The sequence below is a fragment of the Aquarana catesbeiana genome, linkage group LG01 (genome assembly GCF_042186555.1).
Source record: "Aquarana catesbeiana isolate 2022-GZ linkage group LG01, ASM4218655v1, whole genome shotgun sequence".
NCBI classification, from domain to species: Eukaryota; Metazoa; Chordata; class Amphibia; order Anura; family Ranidae; genus Aquarana; species Aquarana catesbeiana.
In genome coordinates, this window is record NC_133324.1 from 481,889,616 (window position 1) to 481,907,002 (window position 17,387).

At 43.9% G+C, this 17,387-nt stretch overlaps 1 protein-coding gene across 1 annotated transcript; it reads right to left on the bottom strand.

Moving 5' to 3' along the window:
- Window positions 1-7,273: 7,273 nt before the first annotated feature.
- LOC141125245 (uncharacterized) lies at window positions 7,274-16,465 on the bottom strand. The gene is made up of 6 exons (XM_073612302.1): window positions 15,919-16,465; window positions 15,753-15,821; window positions 15,260-15,316; window positions 15,052-15,135; window positions 13,718-13,912; window positions 7,274-7,281 (listed from the first exon to the last, which is right to left on the bottom strand). The coding sequence occupies exons 1-6, from the start codon at window positions 16,109-16,111 to the stop codon at window positions 7,274-7,276; spliced, it is 606 nt and encodes a 201-aa protein (XP_073468403.1). The 5' UTR covers window positions 16,112-16,465.
- Window positions 16,466-17,387: the final 922 nt, after the last annotated feature.

The window sequence follows — 17,387 nt, forward strand, 5'->3', positions numbered from 1 at the left end:
AATATACAAGTACATGCACTTAAAGTGATTTTAAAGGATCTTGTTTTATTTTTTTAAAATAACAAACATGTCATACTTACTTCCACTGTTCAGTTAGTTTTGCACAGAGTGGCCCTGAACATCCTCTTCTGGGGTCCCCCGGCTGCTCTTGCGGCTCCTCCCCACATCAGATAACAGCCTAGGAGAAGCGCTCTCCCGAGGGGGGTTACCTTGCGGGCGCACTGCTGAGTCCAGCATTTGCGTCCACAGACACGAATGCTGGACTCGGCCCCATAGGATGCATTAAGGTGAAAAAACACAAGGGTTTACAACCCCTTTAGCATAGACAGAACATCCTGTTATTCTATTACCATAGAATAACACACTATAACACTGCAGTGCCACTTGCTGGGTAGAAAAGTATAATGCATATATACAGTGGGGACGGAAAGTATTCAGACCCCCTTAAATTTTTCACTCTTTGCTATATTGCAGCCATTTGCTAAAATCATTTATGTTATTTTTTTTCCTTATTAATGTCCACACAGCACCCCATATTGACAGAAAAACACAGAATTGTTGACATTTTTGCAGATTTATTAAAAGAAGAACTGAAATATCACATGGTCCTAAGTATTCAGACCCTTTGCTGTGACACTCATATATATAACTCAGGTGCTGTCCATTTCTTCTGATCATCCTTGAGATGGTTCTACACCTTCATTTGAGTCCAGCTGTGTTTGATTATACTGATTGGACTTGATTAGGAAAGCCACACACCTGTCTATATAAGACCTTACAGCTCACAGTGCATGTCAGAGCAAATGAGAATCATGAGGTCAAAGGAACTGCCTGAAGAGCTCAGACAGAATTGTGGCAAGGCACAGATCTGGCCAAGGTTACAAAAAAATTCTGCTGCACTTAAGGTTCCTAAGAGCACAGTGGCCTCCATAATCCTTAAATGGAAGATGTTTGGGACGACCAGAACCCTTCCTAGAGCTGGCCATCCGGCCAAACTGAGCTATCGGGGGAGAAGAGCCTTGGTGAGAGAGGTAAAGAAGAACCCAAGGATCACTGTGGCTGAGCTCCAGCGATGCAGTCGGGAGATGGGAGAAAGTTGTAGAAAGTCAACCATCACTACAGCCCTCCAACAGTCGGGGCTTTATGGCAGAGTGGCCTGACGGAAGCCTCTCCTCAGTGCAAGACACATGAAAGCCCGCATGGAGTTTGCTAAAAAACACCTGAAGGACTCCAAGATGGTGAGAAATAAGATTCTCTGGTCTGATGAGACTAAGATAGAACTTTTTGGCCTTAATTCTAAGCGGTATGTGTGGAGAAAACCAGGCACTGCTCATCACCTGTCCAATACAGTCCCAACAGTGAAGCATGGTGGTGGCAGCATCATGCTGTGGGGGTGTTTTTCAGCTGCAGGGACAGGACGACTGGTTGCAATTGAGGGAAAGATGAATGCGGCCAAGTACAGGGATATCCTGGACGAAAACCTTCTCCAGAGTGCTCAGGACCTCAGACTGGGCCGAAGGTTTACCTTCCAACAAGACAATGACCCTAAGCACACAGCTAAAATAACGAAGGAATGGCTTCACAACAACTCTGTGACTGTTCGTAAATGGCCCAGCCAGAGCCCTGACTTAAACCCAATTGAGCATCTCTGGAGAGACCTAAAAATGGCTGTCCACAAACGTTTACCATCCAACCTGACAGAACTGGAGAGGATCTGCAAGGAGGAATGGCAGAGGATGCCCAAATCCAGGTGTGAAAAACTTGTTGCATCTTTCCCAAAAAGACTCATGGTTGTATTAGATCAAAAGGGTGCTTCTACTAAATATTGAGCAAAGGGTCTGAATACTTAGGACCATGTTTATAGTTCAGTTTTTCTTTTTTAATAAACCTGCAAAAATGTCAACAATTCTGTGTTTTTCTGTCAATATGGGGTGCTGTGTGTACATTAATGAGGAAAAAAATGAACTTAAATGATTTTAGCAAATGGCTGCAATATAACAAGGAGTGAAAAATTTAAGGGGATTTGAATACTTTCCGTCCCCACGGTATCTTGTCTGCTTATATAAGTGACTTTACATTACATGCTGTTGTTCTTTTCCAACAGAAAAAAGAAGGGTGTGTGTCCCTCACCCATCCTCTGCTAGAGCAGATCTGTAATCCCTGGAACAAGTATACTGAGTTCAATAGAACCACTTTTTGTTACATTCTTCTTGCTTACTACGTAAGGCAGCAGTGATACTTTCCATGGTATGAATATCAGCAATCTTGGTAAGCCACAACAAAAATGTAGGGGGGGGGGGGGGCGGGGGGCTGCTTCCACACTGCAGGAATATGGGCCATTTCTACATTTAATAGGTGAACTAACAGTATAAATGGTAATTCTAACATGGAGAGAAAATTATTCAATCTTAGGACTCTTAAGAAGACACTCAATGAAGCTGGATGAAAGGGGTTCTTTACTGTAATGCCCTGTACACACGGTCGGATTTTCCGATGGAAAATGTGTGATAGGACCTTGTTGTCGGAAATTCCGACCGTGTGTGGGCTCCATCACACATTTTCCATCGGAATTTCCGACTCACAAAGTTTGAAAGCTTGCTATAAAATTTTCCGACAACAAAATCTGTTGTCAGAAATTCCAATCGTGTACACAAATCCGATGCACAAAGTGCCACGCATGCTCAGACTAAATTAAGAGATGAAAGCTATTGGCTACTGCCCCGTTTATAGTCCCCACGTACGTGTTTTACGTCACCGCGTTCAGAACGATCGGATTTTCCGACAACTTTGTGTGACCGTTTGTATGCAAGACAAGTTTGAGCCAACATCCGTCTGAAAAAATCCATGGGTTTTGTTGTCGGAATGTCCGATCAATATCCAACCGTTTGTACAGGGCATTAGAGGAGTAAGGATGTGAAACTCCCTTCCACAGTTGGTGGTGTGAGCAGGGAGAGTAGATGAATTCAAAAAAGTTTTGCATGTATTCCTTAGCAAATGCAATATACAGGGATATGGGAAATGGGAATGACATAAACACACACGCAGGTTGAACTAGATGGACTGGTGTTTTTTTCAACCTCCACAACTAGGAAACTATACACCTCTAACCTAGTACTGAATGGCTGAGATCTTCACTCTGTAGCTCTTCTGACACCACACACCACACAGCATTTGTAATAAATGCGTTTTTAACAGGTCTGTTTTTAAGCTGAACTCCAGGATCTTTATTGCATATTTAAATTGGTCCAGCGTGGTACAAAGCAAATATGCATATTAAGTTATTTTGAGCTCATGGGCCGCTGAGGAAGCTGACACTACTATAATGATAGTCGCAATCTTGTGGATCATGCAGGTGTTCTGTGAGAGCATTTTTTACTAAACACTGACCACAGTGGTCACTCACTCAGCATTGCCGCCATTTATTTTCAATAATACAAGGTGTTCCCTGATTGGACAAGGTGGAGAGGAGGTGCAGTTACATCATTATGTGCAGAAAACTGTTTGCAGTAGTCCATCAAGTATGAGATACAGTATTTATTGTATACTTACATTGTGCCAGGCTAGACCAAGTATGTAAGTATGCAATACAAATAATTCCTGGAGTTCAGCTTAAAGTCCTAAGATACGCAGATATTAGATATTACCTGCTGAATGAAAAAAAGATTGTATGAAATAGTCTTCAGAAATCTGTTATGCACAAGTTCAAACATTTTTCAACTTCCATTACAGTGGTTAGGCTCTATTGTCATTTGTTATAGTTGGTTATCTAAAAACAAGAAACAATTGAATATCTAAAAAATGTGATAGCGCTGATGCAATCTGACAAATAATACATGAATCCAATAATATGCAATAAACGCATGTGCTGAATAAATATACAATCCAATTGTAAATGTGTATAAAAAAGTTGATTGAAACAAAAATCTTCTTATTATAGAATGTGTTTCAAATTACACTGTGAGAAAAAAGTGCTTCTCAAGTAAAAATTGTGTAAATAAATCCAATATTGATGTGCAATAAACGCATGTGCTGAAAAAAATGAAAAGTCCAATATCAAATATATACGAAAGTTATTTGGAACACAAAATTTTCTTATATAGAGTGTGCTTCAAATTCCACTGTAAGAAAAAAGTGCTTCTCAGATAAACCAACAATCTGTGACTAGTGCTTCCTTCCCCAGGGGCAATAGCTGCTCACCTCCTTCTTAGAGGCCCTCCAGATAAAGCCACGTGGATGGTGGCGTAACGCGTAGAGGTAGAGCCTGGCGGTGACATGCGTTAGACCTGTTGGATATTAAATATGGTATATGCGGTTTTTTATTGAAATAAATGTGAGTTTAATAGATGAAGCTGGGTGGGTGAGGCTTATTTCATTTAACACCTGGTACTGCACTATTGGAGGCACTTTTTTGCATGTCGGTCTGGAGTTGCTGGTGATCATCACAGAGGCAATCTTTAATGGAGAAGAATACAAGGTGCAAAGCGTGTTTGATCCCTGCAGGACCTTGGTGGAAACCATTAAAGATCAGTGTGGAGTATTTTTTCCTGATGGGAACTATCATTAGTTGTGAGCGAGTTTGACCCTTTCAGGGTCTAAGAAGGAGATGAGCAGCCATTTCACCTGGTGAAGGGAGCACTAGTCACAGATTGTTGCTTTATCTGAGAAGCACTTTTTTCTCACAGTGGAATTTGAAGCACACTCCATATAAGAAGATTTTATGTTCCAATTAACTTTCTAATATATTTGATATTGGACTTTTCATTTTTTCAGCACATGCATTTATTGCACATCAATATTGGATTTATTTACAGATTTTTTTTTCTCACAGTGTAATTTAAAACACATTCTATAATAAGAAGATTTTTTGTTTCAATCAACTTTTTTAGACACATTTACTATTGGATTCTATATTTATTCAGCACATGCGTTTATTGCATATTATTGGATTTATGTATTATTTGTTAGATTACAGAAGAGCTATCACATTTTTTAGATATTCATTCATTGTTGTTTTGTGATAACATCCTGGTGATAGCAGCAGCTAGATTTATTGCACATGGTTTATGTCAAACAGTTTCTGCGTTTATTTGTACTTTTATATTCACACACCACTAGGTGGCAGCGCATAACTACCACATATTCTAAGAAACAATTGAAGCTGTAAACTGCAGATTACAGTGTACTGTTTAGCTCTAAGGCCTTGTTAACACCTGTTTTGCTGTCTGATGCATGTTTTCACAACTTCCTCACCACCTGTTACCGCCCTAATTATTGGGTCCACTTGAGCAGGTCGCACTCAGTGGGTGATACCACCCACCAAGCGCAACACAGGGGTGTAATTCCTGTGGCGGCCGTGAAGCAAGGTATCGCAGCTCCAGAATGTGTACACCCTGAGACGCTGCCTCAGCAGCAATAGGGGATGTGTTGAGAGAGCTTGTAAGAGCCCTTTGGTGGGTCAAGACACAAAGTCTCAGGAGCAACCTTGTCCTCACCAGGGCTCCTAAAGGTGAAGATGGGTTTTGCCACAGACAGCCGCCAGGTTTAAGTCCCCTGACTGGGTAGCTACTGGGAACTGAGTGCTGATGTCAAATAGGAGTCCCTTACAGCACTAAGATGCTGGGATCCAAGGGCGTGGCCAAGACCAGCATGTGAGAGGACGCACTTCTCACAGCTCCTGCCTGATCCTCAGATTGATCCTTTCCCGGCACCCCTGATCCTGATTTTTTCGGTCCCCCAGCTGGCTTCCGAGACCCTCATCCATCCGGACCCACCACTGGCCCTCTGCACAAGAGCTAAGACCCGCCGAGGCCCGTTAGAGATGGCAGGACCGGACTCTCAAGATGGCGCCGCCGCTGCAGCAGCTAAAGCACAGCGCACGCCGCGAATAATGGACAAGCCCAGGGATAATACCAGCAAGAAGCAGCTGAAAGGACCAGGTAAGGAACATTACAGAGACATGACATATTATACACAGAAATTACAAAACTCGGAGGACGCGGGGGGGACGGCGAGCAATGGGGAAGCTGCAGATCTTTTTTCACAAGCTGACTGGGGCCTTGTTACAGAAAATATGCCTGAGCAGCTGCATGAGGACTCTAATCATCCTCCCTCCCCCCCATCATCAGATGAAATAATAGAGACCCTAGAGCAGCCCACCCTGGCTGATATTTTGAAGGCTGTTAATGTGTGCACGGCCACAGTCACTGATATGAAGGAGCAGTTTGGGGGCCTAAGGGAAGAGGTTTCACTACTTAGACAAGACCTGCAAAAGGTTAGAGAAAGAGCAACTGCAGTTGAGAGCAGAGTGAGTGATCTGGAGGAGCAGGTACCCCCGTTGGCACGAGAAGCAAGGGCAGCTTATTGTTTGGCCCAAGACACATACAACAGAGCAGAAGACACGGAAAACCGTTTACGCAGAAACAATATCCGTATCGTTGGCCTCCCCGAGAAATCGGAGGGCAGAGATCCTACATCGTTTGTGGAGAGCTGGCTGATTGAGTTATTTGGCCGTGAAGCTTTTTCCCCATTTTATACAGTGGAGAGGGCCCACAGAGTGGCGGGGCGTCCTCCCCCACAAGGTGCTCCCCCAAATCAATGTTGGTCAAACTGCTACACTACCGTGACAGAGAGGCAGTGCTCAGATGCGCAAGAGAACAGGCCAATGTGAAGTTTAATGGAGTAAGAGTGTCATTCTATCCAGACTTTTCGGCTGAGGTGCAAAGAAATAGAGCTAAGTTCAGCGATGTGAAGAGGCGCCTCAGAGCTCTACAACTGCCATACGCCATGCTATATCCGGCGAAGCTGCGAGTAACTGCGGAAGGACATGCTCAATTCTTTGACTCTGCCAGAGAGGCGGCCGCCTGGCAAGATCATAATGAACAGGCGCTACGCCGTCACCGTGCGGATGTGGAGGGTGACTGACCGGGACACATTTTCAGATGCTAAGAGTGCTGTCTACAAATTGAGATGTCGCACCCCCTCTTTCTTATTGTCTTTTTTGGACTGCAGAGTCATTACCATACCTTTTAAATTTTGTTTTTATACCCCTTACCATAATCTACCAACACACCTGACCTTTTCCAAGTTACCCAATTGCCGGGAAACACCTTATATCTCTTCAGTGAAAGGAACTGAACTGTGAAACCCCCCCTTACTCAACTTGAGATGAGTGACTTATTAGTTGGTCTGCTTTTAGGCCGTGTTGGGCCCCACGAGCCTACCTTGTTGCAATGGCTCAGCAGGCTGTTCATTCTGTTTATTTTGGCTAGGTCTCTCACAGGACTGAGAGAGTCAAATCACAAAAGGAAATACCCTAGTGCAGTTGCACTGATGTTTGTTGGCACCATTGTGCTATGTTATTTTATACAACCTGTTTCTTACCACAGTCCAAGAGACTTACTCCCACTATCCCCATGGTACTTTGATCCCACTCAAGTCTACTGCTATTCCTCTCAACAGGATCTTGGTGGTCTCTATGTAAGGAGGCCACCTTATGTCCTACCCTCACAGCTAACTGTGTTTTTGCCATGGCAGGTTCCCCAGTGATCTCCTGGAATGTCAGGGGCATGAACTCCTGCTGAAACGTACTATGATTTTCTCATGTCTGAAAAAGTTTTATCCTGCGATTATCTGCTTGCAGGAAACACATCTAACATCTGATTCTAAAAATTGTATGGGGTATAGATGGATCGGGTGGTCGTACCACTCCACCCACACCTCCTTTTCTCAGGGGGGGGGGGGGGTGAGTGTGGTGATACACAGTAGACATGTGCATTCGTTTTCGTCCGAATGCATTTTCGTCCGAATTTCAGGTATTTTCGTTATCGTTTTAACAAACGATAACGAAAGCGCAGATTCCGAAAAACGAAAGATCCGACATAAACAAATGCTTTATTTTCATTTTCGTTGCGACAACAGTTCGATATAGATAGGAGATTCGACATGACGCTAACAATAACAATTTGTGTCTATCGAACCTGTGGTCGAATGTGCCTAACCTTAACTCTATAGTCTATCCACCATAGTAGTCCAAGATTATTCGAAAAGATTCGACATAGAGAGAAGATTCGACATAGAGAGAGAAGATTCGACGTAGAGAGAGAAATTAAGTAAAATAAAAATAATGATGATGATGGTTATTATTGGTCAATTGTAACCAAAGAGGAGGGGCAGTAACATAGCTAGAACCGCATGTACAGCCAACTTAGTTTCACTTACGATTTGCTAGCAGAGAGAGACAGACACGCTGATTCATTTCAGAACAGTCAATCTTAGCTGGTCCGTTTGAATTCATTGTCACTTTATCAGAGATCCTGAACTATTTCATTTGAGCATAAGCTAAGCACAGCAGCAGAATAGTAGTGAAGCAAGCTACATCTGTGTTGTGAACTTGATAGATAGACTAGTGATACTAGTGTTGCTGCTAGTGTTGTGATAGCCTCAGAGGCTGCCCGTGTTGTGGTGGGGGGTGATTTATAGATTGAGATTCTATATACCCTATCTCCACTTCAGTCCATTTTCTGACTTGCAGTTGCTGTAAAGTTCAGAAATGTACCGTTCTAATGTAAAAGTGAAGGCTGGTAGAGGTAGTGGTCGTGGTCGTGGTCGCGGTGGACGCCTTGGTAAAAAAAGTGGCAAGGTCTCTGCTACTAGTGCCTCTGACACTTCTGCCGCCACCAACATGCCGTCCACAGCAGTGGGTGTCACCGCCAATGCCACCAGCAAAGCTAGTTCCACCACCCCCAGTTCTTCTAATATTACTTTTCCTGCCAGACCACCAACATCTGCTGCCACTTCCACTGCCAGTGCAGCGCCTCCTTCCACTTCTACAGGTGTCATGGCTGCATATTTTTATGGAATAGGCAAGAAACCTAGTAAAGTGGAGTTGCCTTTACAGTCACCACCACCAATCACACTACCAGTGCCACTGCCCAGCTCCCCAAAGGAGCAATTGAGGGAGACAGCAGCAGAGACAGAGTGTGAGACTTTTTCTTCATTGGCCCAAGAAGATGATTTAGAATGTGATGCTCCTCTTTCCCCAAACACTGCGGATGTTTTATACAATCTTAGCCCACAGGACTTACAGCTTGACCTGGAGAAAGTGCAAGAGGGATATTCTGTGAGGAGTAGGACAGGTAGCAGTCCACTTTTTTCATCTGCTGCTAACTCCCCTTCTCCCTCTGTTATTATGGAAGAATCCTGTGATGATATCACCGACCTCCCAGTCCCTAGCACCCCTGCCATTAGCAGCACTAGTTCTAGTTCACCAAGTGTAACTGTAGTGGCAACAGCTTCCACCACTGGTGTGCTACCTGCTGCAGCTATATCAGCCCTAAATAGATATCCACAGGGTCAAGGGGCTGCATCCCGCCGCAGCAACGTTTGGAAATACTTTCAAACATTGAAAGGCGGGTTCTTTGCCAAGTGTAAATTGTGTGGGAAGCAAGTAAGTAGGGGTAAAAAGTTAGGTCATTTAACCAATGCTGGTATGAACCTACACCTTAAAAATTACCACCACTCTACTTTACTGCGGGCAGAGGCAGAAAAAGAAGATGGTAGCGCAGGAAGCAGCATAACGGACTCTGACTGTACTGGTGGTACCTCCTCAAGCACACCACTTACTCAGAGCACAGGAGGCAATAGAGAGGGTTCAATTAATACAACCCGCCCACGTGCAGTAGTTCCACTGCAGACCCAATCAGGCTCCTCATCCTCCCAAGGACATCATCAGCCTACCCTCGATAGTTTTGTTGGCTTTAGTTCCAAGGGCATGTCAAAACAGCAGGCCAACAAGATCACCCGCCTCATTGGCCAATTCATTGCTGTTGGAGGAGCCTCTTTTCGCATGATTGAAGGGGAGCCGTTTAAACAGCTCATGCATGCCCTTGCTCCACGATACGTTGTTCCTGCACGAACAACTTTCAGCAGAAAGATTATTCCAGCACTATACCACTCATGCGTTGGATTATTGAAGGAAAAAATGGCCAAAGCCGAGGGTCAGACAATTCATTTGACAACTGATTTGTGGACAGCTCCCAGCGGTCAACACGCTTTCCTGTCTTTGACTGCACACTGGTGGCAGGCCACTGTGCCTGTTGGTGGTGGCGCTGGTGTAAGAGTTCAAACTCCATCAGGAAGCAGGTCTGCAGCGCAAGACCAGCAGGGTTATCAAGCTTTCCTGCTCCACACAGAAGTCCGTGATGACCAACACAGCTCTGCCAACATATTGCGGGCAATTAGATCAATGTTGGCCAATTGGTTTGGAGAGCAGGCAGTCACCAATGTCTCTGTTGGGTTCATTGTGACAGACGGAGGTTCAAACATGGTTTAAGCTCTCCAAGATGGATCTTTTGTCGGTGTGTGCTGTTCTGCACACATACTGCATTTAGTGGTCAAGGGTGCAATCCCAGTGGAGAAAACCAACAAGATTGCTCAAATCTTGGACCTTTGTAGAAAGATTGCAGGGCATTTCCACCGCAGTGTTGGGACTAGTCAACTGTTGAGGGAGGAGCAAGAACAATCAGGGCTCCCCATACATCGCCTGAAACAAAATGTCAGCACCCGGTGGAACTATACCCTGGAAATGCTGGAACGCATTTTGGAGCAAAAGACAGCCATCCACAATCTATCATCCCGCCACAGCATCGGGATTGATTCCACACTGGGACGTGATGACTGGTGTATAATTGGGCAGCTCGTTTATGTCTTAAAACCCTTTCGGAATGTGACGGAAAACTTGAGTCAGAGCAATGCCAGCCTAGGACAGGTCATACCCTTGTTTACCTATCTCATAGATAAGATGGGATTGTACCTAGAAAACAGTGAGCCTGTTTGTGGCAGCCCACTTCATGCCGATGTAGCGTCTTTCATCAGAAAGCTACAAGCTAACTTAAAAGATCGGCTAAATGACCGTGTCCGCAAAAGCCCTGAACTCATGCTGGCTTCCCTGTGTGATCCCAGGATCAAAGGTAAACTGGCACTCAGAGACAACAGCCTCTCCTACTGGAAACAAAAATTGATTGAAAGGGTCCGGAATTTGCAGCAACAGAGATGTACGACGGTTGAGGCCGGTTTGGAAGATTCACCTGCCATGTCTGCTATTCCAAGGCCTGGCAGCATCACTCAAAAACAACAGAGTGGAGCATGTGCATGTTGGGTAGAGGCACTTGACAATCTGGTGGATGCAGGTCAAGCAGCAGGTAATCGAGAGGAGAGCAGTGCCTCTGGAATGGTCAGGGCCTACCTATATGAAGCACCTTTGCTTCCTACAGAGGACCCTTTGACCTATTGGGATGGTAAGAAAAGTTTGTGGCCTGGTCTTTGCCTGGTTGCCCAGCAACTACTATCCTGTCCTCCAACCACTGTGCAAAGTGAGAGAGTTTTCTCTATTACTGGGAATATCCTTAATCCACACCGTTCACAACTAACACCCCATTTGATGGAACAAATAACTTTCCTCAAATTTAACCTCCCCAAGCTGGGTTACCCTACCCTTAATTTGTGAGACCTGAATCATTGTTACCATGTGAAGATAGATGGGACAAGAGTGACTTGATTGTGCGTGATTGCATGAATGAATGTTGTGTGAATGGACAGTGAAGATAGATGGGACTCAGAGGAACCATCCAAATGTTGAGGAAAATCATTTTTTTTATTTTCTTACCACTTGACACAATAGCAGTTGTCTACTTGACTTTGGTGTGACCCCAAGATTTAAATAGAATTATATTGTTTTAAGCAATCCAAATTTTTCCCTTTATTCCTTCCATCACCCTTTTTTGTAATGAATGTTGTGTAGAGTGACTAGAGTGTGCTTGATTGCATGAATGAATGTTGTGTGAATGGACAGTAGCAAGGCTTGAAGCCTTGACGTGGCGCTACTGCTCACGTGTTGCTGTCTTTGTAAATACAAATAGCAACATGTGCTAATATTTAACCATTTTTGTTTGGTGGTCTGGAAATAAGAGACAATGATTAAAGATGACCTCAACAGCATGACAGTTCCTCTTGATGGAGAGACTGTCAACTCAAGGATCAGAATATGCTACCAACACAACATAGCACAAAGAAGCATACAGTTGGAAACGTGATTCTATGCAAGATATATTAGTTGGTCACTGCTGAGCTGCATCCAGATGCCCAGGACCCCTCCCATTTACCATCTCTGACCCTGGGGACACCAGGGCCCTCTCTGATCCTCCGCCTGTTTCATGACCATCTGCAATTGTCCATAGTCACTAGTGTGAGTGAGTAATCTACCCTGCTGCCATGTTACTCAAGCCCTGGAAATGATGACTGCCTGTCAGGTCACCTTGAGGCTAGGTGACAGATGCACTCTGTAGGAATCGGAAGTGCACCGCTAGGTAGTGGATCCTAGGACTGACTGCTGTGGATTGAAACCTGGGAGTTTCAGGAAGCAGGTCTACTGGATCACTAACACAGATCCCACTGGGAGCTAGAGCATAGATTCTCCAGGGCGCGGAGTCTAAGAGCCAGTAGGTGTTCACCAGAGCCTCTAGTGGTGAGGATGGACTGCGCTGCAGTCTGGCTCCAGGTCGCAGCCTCCAGGGTCTCACATCTCATGCTCACGGTAGACTACAGGAGAAGAGGAAAGAGGCAGCAGGCTGGAACAACAAGGAAGTAAGGGACAAGCCAAGGTCGAGGCCACAAGCAGACAAGGACAACAGAGTACACGCCAAGGTTCAGGGTCACAGGCAAACAGGGATGGTCAGGGACACGCCAAAGGTCAGGGTCACGAGCAGACAGGAATAGTAGAGAACAGGCCAAAGTCGGTTAACTGGAATCAGACGTAGGAAACACAGCCAGTACACACGAAAGCTAACACACAATGGTTGATCAGCACTGCTGGCTTGCAGTGCACAGGTTAATATAGGGTTCCCTGATAGGAGCTGGGGTGGAGCCATGCTAGAGGAGAGCTTACAAAAGCAGTCAGGTGAGGGTCAGCTGGTCTCTAGAGATGAACACATGGAGACAGGTATGCTGACAGACAAACTCTATTGCATAACCATGACACTGCCCTTTGAACTGTTGCCCCTTGTAATTGCGTTAGCCTGTGAACCTCTGTCCGGTTAACTGTTGCCCTCATGATTGCAAGCCTGCAACCTATGTCCTGTGAACTGTTGAGGACTGTATAGAGTAACCCCTGCTCTAACTATCTGCTGTGTATTCTGGTGGAGGGAAAGCTGAACGGCGTGACTGGACACAATACATTGGATTACCCTTTGCACATTGAAATAGTGTAGAGAGAAATCTCATCAATTTCAGCCTGATGGTTAAATGTAGAAAAACTACAATTATAAGGCCTCTAGTAAGTTAGTAACAACATATGGACTAGTTCATTTAGATAAACATCACACAAATCTAACAAGGAAAGCAAAACTCAAGAAAACAATTATTTCTGAACAAAATTTTTTTAATTAACAGTTAACATAAACAAAACAAAAAAAAAAAAAAATTAGAGTACATTCTCCCCCAACCTGGTGACCAGTCGCTGTAGGGACATATTAATCCCAGCCAACTGGTCACCAAGGTACCGCGTAGCCTCCAGGTGTCTCCTGAGGCTACGCTGGTACCTCTGCAGAGCCACAGAGTGACGGAGCTGCCGGTGATTGTGGAGGGCCAAAGATTGACGCAGCCTCCGGGTAACTGCAAAATGTCTCTTTTGGACCTCCACAATGCGCCTCAGATAATCCGTCACATGTGGCTCTGGAGGGTGGGGGATGTGCCTGTTCTGGAGCGGGTGAAGGATGCACTGGGGAGGCCAGGTGGGGGGATGTTGAAGGGTGGAGGACTGTAGAAACCACTGGGGACTCAGAAGGACAGCCAGTCCAACCAGACGCGGGCAGGTCCAGGTCTTCGTCCACAGGCTGCAGTTGCAGGATGAAGACTTCACCTGTGAAGAAAAGAAAATACATTAGATAGATAGATAATACAATACACATACACATGGCTTCTTCACCCTAACATTATATAAAGGCAACGATCTCCCAGCCCTTGTAGACAATCCTGTAACATCTTGAGATGTTTTCACTTCCATCCATACCAGTTTTTGATATTTAGTGAGATGCACCTAATCAATTTGTGTGTAGGAGATAGTGGTGTCTGTGTCAATTCGCTGCGTCATACCAAGTTTGCAGAGCTGTGCAGGAAGGTGTAGTACTACTTTACTGTACTCTGACCGGGGTGGAGCTGAGTGTCCTCCCCGGCCAGAGTACAAAGGGATTCCCCTCTACACATCGAGCAGTGTAAAGGGGAATCTCCCAAAGATTTTATCTGCTTGGTCGCACGGGCGGCTGGAGAAAATCTTAAGGTGTAATGGACGCCTAAGTGCTACTGCTAACTAATCTACCTCATCCAGACTGACTGACTTTGGCAAATATGGAGGATCAGTTGCACTTGCAGAAAAACATATCAGCTATACCAGCTTTTAACATTACACTCACCAAAGAGAAGCCATTCAAGCCATTGCATTTGGGATGACCTAATAAAAAGTTGTTTAATAAAATATAGCAGGCTATTTTTTAAAGTTGATGATTTTGTAAGGCCACTGATTGTTGAATAAATTAAGCCCCACTTCTGTTCTAGGCTAGGTAGGTTACTCACTCCTGGTCTAGGCTAGGAGGTATAACAGGTATAACATCATGAGAAAAGTGTTAATGCATGCATTAGGGGCATGCCAGAGATTGAACATGTCCAGGGACTGCCAGCCAATAGCTGGAGATTCTTTTCTGACACCCCCCCCAGCCTGCTGTGTTATTCATAATGATTAACAGTGATTGGCTCAGACTGGGAATCTGAACTGCAGCAAGAAGGTGGCATGATCAGGGACATTGGGGAAATATTAACAAGCACAGGTCACGCTAACAGGAAGACTGGAATCATCTGCAGAGGGGAACTAATATAATTAATAGTTCCAGCTAAACCGAAGCCTTGCAGAATAAATCACAAGCTATTCTAGACAAGGTATGCCATCAGCATTTCATATTTAAAATACTATATTTGCCTGTAAAATACAAAAAAAGTTATGCTTACTCCCTGGATCTGCCGCATCTGGCTGTTCCTCCGCATCCCCAGCAGCCTCTACAGGGCAGGTCTCCTCCACCTCCTGCTCAGCAGCTGTTGAGTAATGATAGAAAAGAACATTACAATCTGCAGTGTACAACAATCTCACACATTAGTACAAGAACATTGAAACATGTATGATCACTCAGCAGATACCAGCAAGATTATACTAACTTACATGTGGGCGTTGCTGCCTCAGCCTCCTCCTCAGTCTCCCCCTCTGACTGGATGACACCTATTTATAAAGGAGAAATGATGAACGTTAATAAACGTAAATAAATATACTGTAGTGTAAATAGATAAAATTAATTATCCATTAGCATGGCAATACAGGGCAGGTCACTAACGTTTATCTACAAGGCAGGGACATGCATTCACCATTTAGAAAAAATCATTTAAAAAAAAAACAAATACGAGGCACTTACCTGTCCTGGTTCCAGCAGCGCCGGCGAGTGCTAGGTGCACTGCCACTGATCAGGCACCTCAGTTCAGAGCGGCCACGTTCTGTCAAATTACGTAAGTTACGCAATCGCTTGCGTTACCTGACAGAGCATCGCAGAGGCTCTACCTGTCACTACATGAGCGAGAAACAATGACACTGGAATCAACAATGGAAGGCTGGACAAATGGAAAAGGAACCACTGTATTAGTGTCACTACTACAGTACTTACTGCATGATGACGTGGAGGACTCCTGCTCCTCTGCCCTCTGCCTCCGGCGGCGCTGGGCCTGGAGACGATCTTTAAATAAAATCAAACACATCATGGTAAATGACTATGTCGCGTCGCATGGTTGACAAAAAAAATTTCCTACACACAATGCAATGCTGACACCAACCCTGATGAGCCAGCAGTTTTTTTATCTCATCCTCCCCTACAGCTGCTAAGAGCTCCTTCTCATGGGGGAGGAGAGATACCTGCTTTCCTCTGCGCCCCGACTGCCTGCGTTTACGCACTATGGAACTGCAAAACAAAAAGAGAAGAGAAACGGGTTCCACAATTAAACTACAATTGTAATCTGAAAATGACATCAACACATGAAACACATGTAGAATGAACCCGTAGAATGAAACAATGCAAATGGAATTTTTGGATTAGGCACATTTTTTCATGTAGCACAAGGTTTGCACATTTATTTATTAACCAAATTTATTGTAAGAAAAACCTATGCTTTTTTGGTGCACAATAAATAATAAAAGGCAGGATAGGGATTGTGCCGAGTAAATGTCCATTGTGTCCACTCCAGTCCACCTTTCTATTACGCGCTTGTGTGAACTGTGTATAGTGTAAAATTTCCTTCCTTGTTTCTTTTGCAAAGCATTAACCCACTTGCAGATGTGGACCCCCCCCCATAGTAACTAAAAATATGGCGGGTCCGCAAGCTGGTTAAGTCCAGCCACCGTAACACTTTTTTAAATATATACATATATATATATATATATATATATATATATATATATATATATATATATATATATATATATAACTTTTTTATTTTTCAATAACAAAAAATGTAAAACCCAGCGTGCAGGAGCATCACAGGAGCGTGCAGTTTAAAGCTGCAATGCGCTAAATAGCAAAATATGGCCTGGTCAGAAAGGGGGCGCAACCTACAGGTGGTCAGGTCAAGTGGAACTTAAAAGCACTTACTGCTCAGTTTAGTGATAACTAACTAAGAACAAATAACGGCATGGAAATATTCCTCTTAAAATGATTGTGGCGATAATATATAACATGTGCAACTGCAAACTATGTGTAGGCTAGGCACACCTATGCGCAAATTTGGTTTTTCACAGGAGGGAGGATAAATTGAAAATTATTTATTCCTTTTTAAAAAAAAAATTCACCTAACTTTACTGACATCAAATTGTGATAGCAATAACATATGTTTATATGTCTGTGTGTAAAATCAGTGCATTTTTTGGAGCTTTTATCATTGTATAAATGACAATGGTCCCGAAATGGCATCAAAAGTGTCCGATGTGTCCGCCATAATGTCGCAGTCACAATAAAAATCGCTGATCGCCGCCATTACTAGTAAAAAAAATTGTTAATAAAAATGCCATAAAACTATCCCTATTTTGTAGACGCTATAACTTTTGCACAAACCAATCAATAAACGCCTATTGCAATTTTTGTTACCAAAAAAATGTGGAAGAATACATATCGGCCTAAACTGAGGAAAAAATTCGTTTTTTATATATTTGTTGGGGATACTTATATAGCAAAAAGCAAATAAAAACCGCAGAGGTGATCAAATACCACCAAAAGAAAGCTCTATTTGTGGGAAAAAAAGGACATCAATTT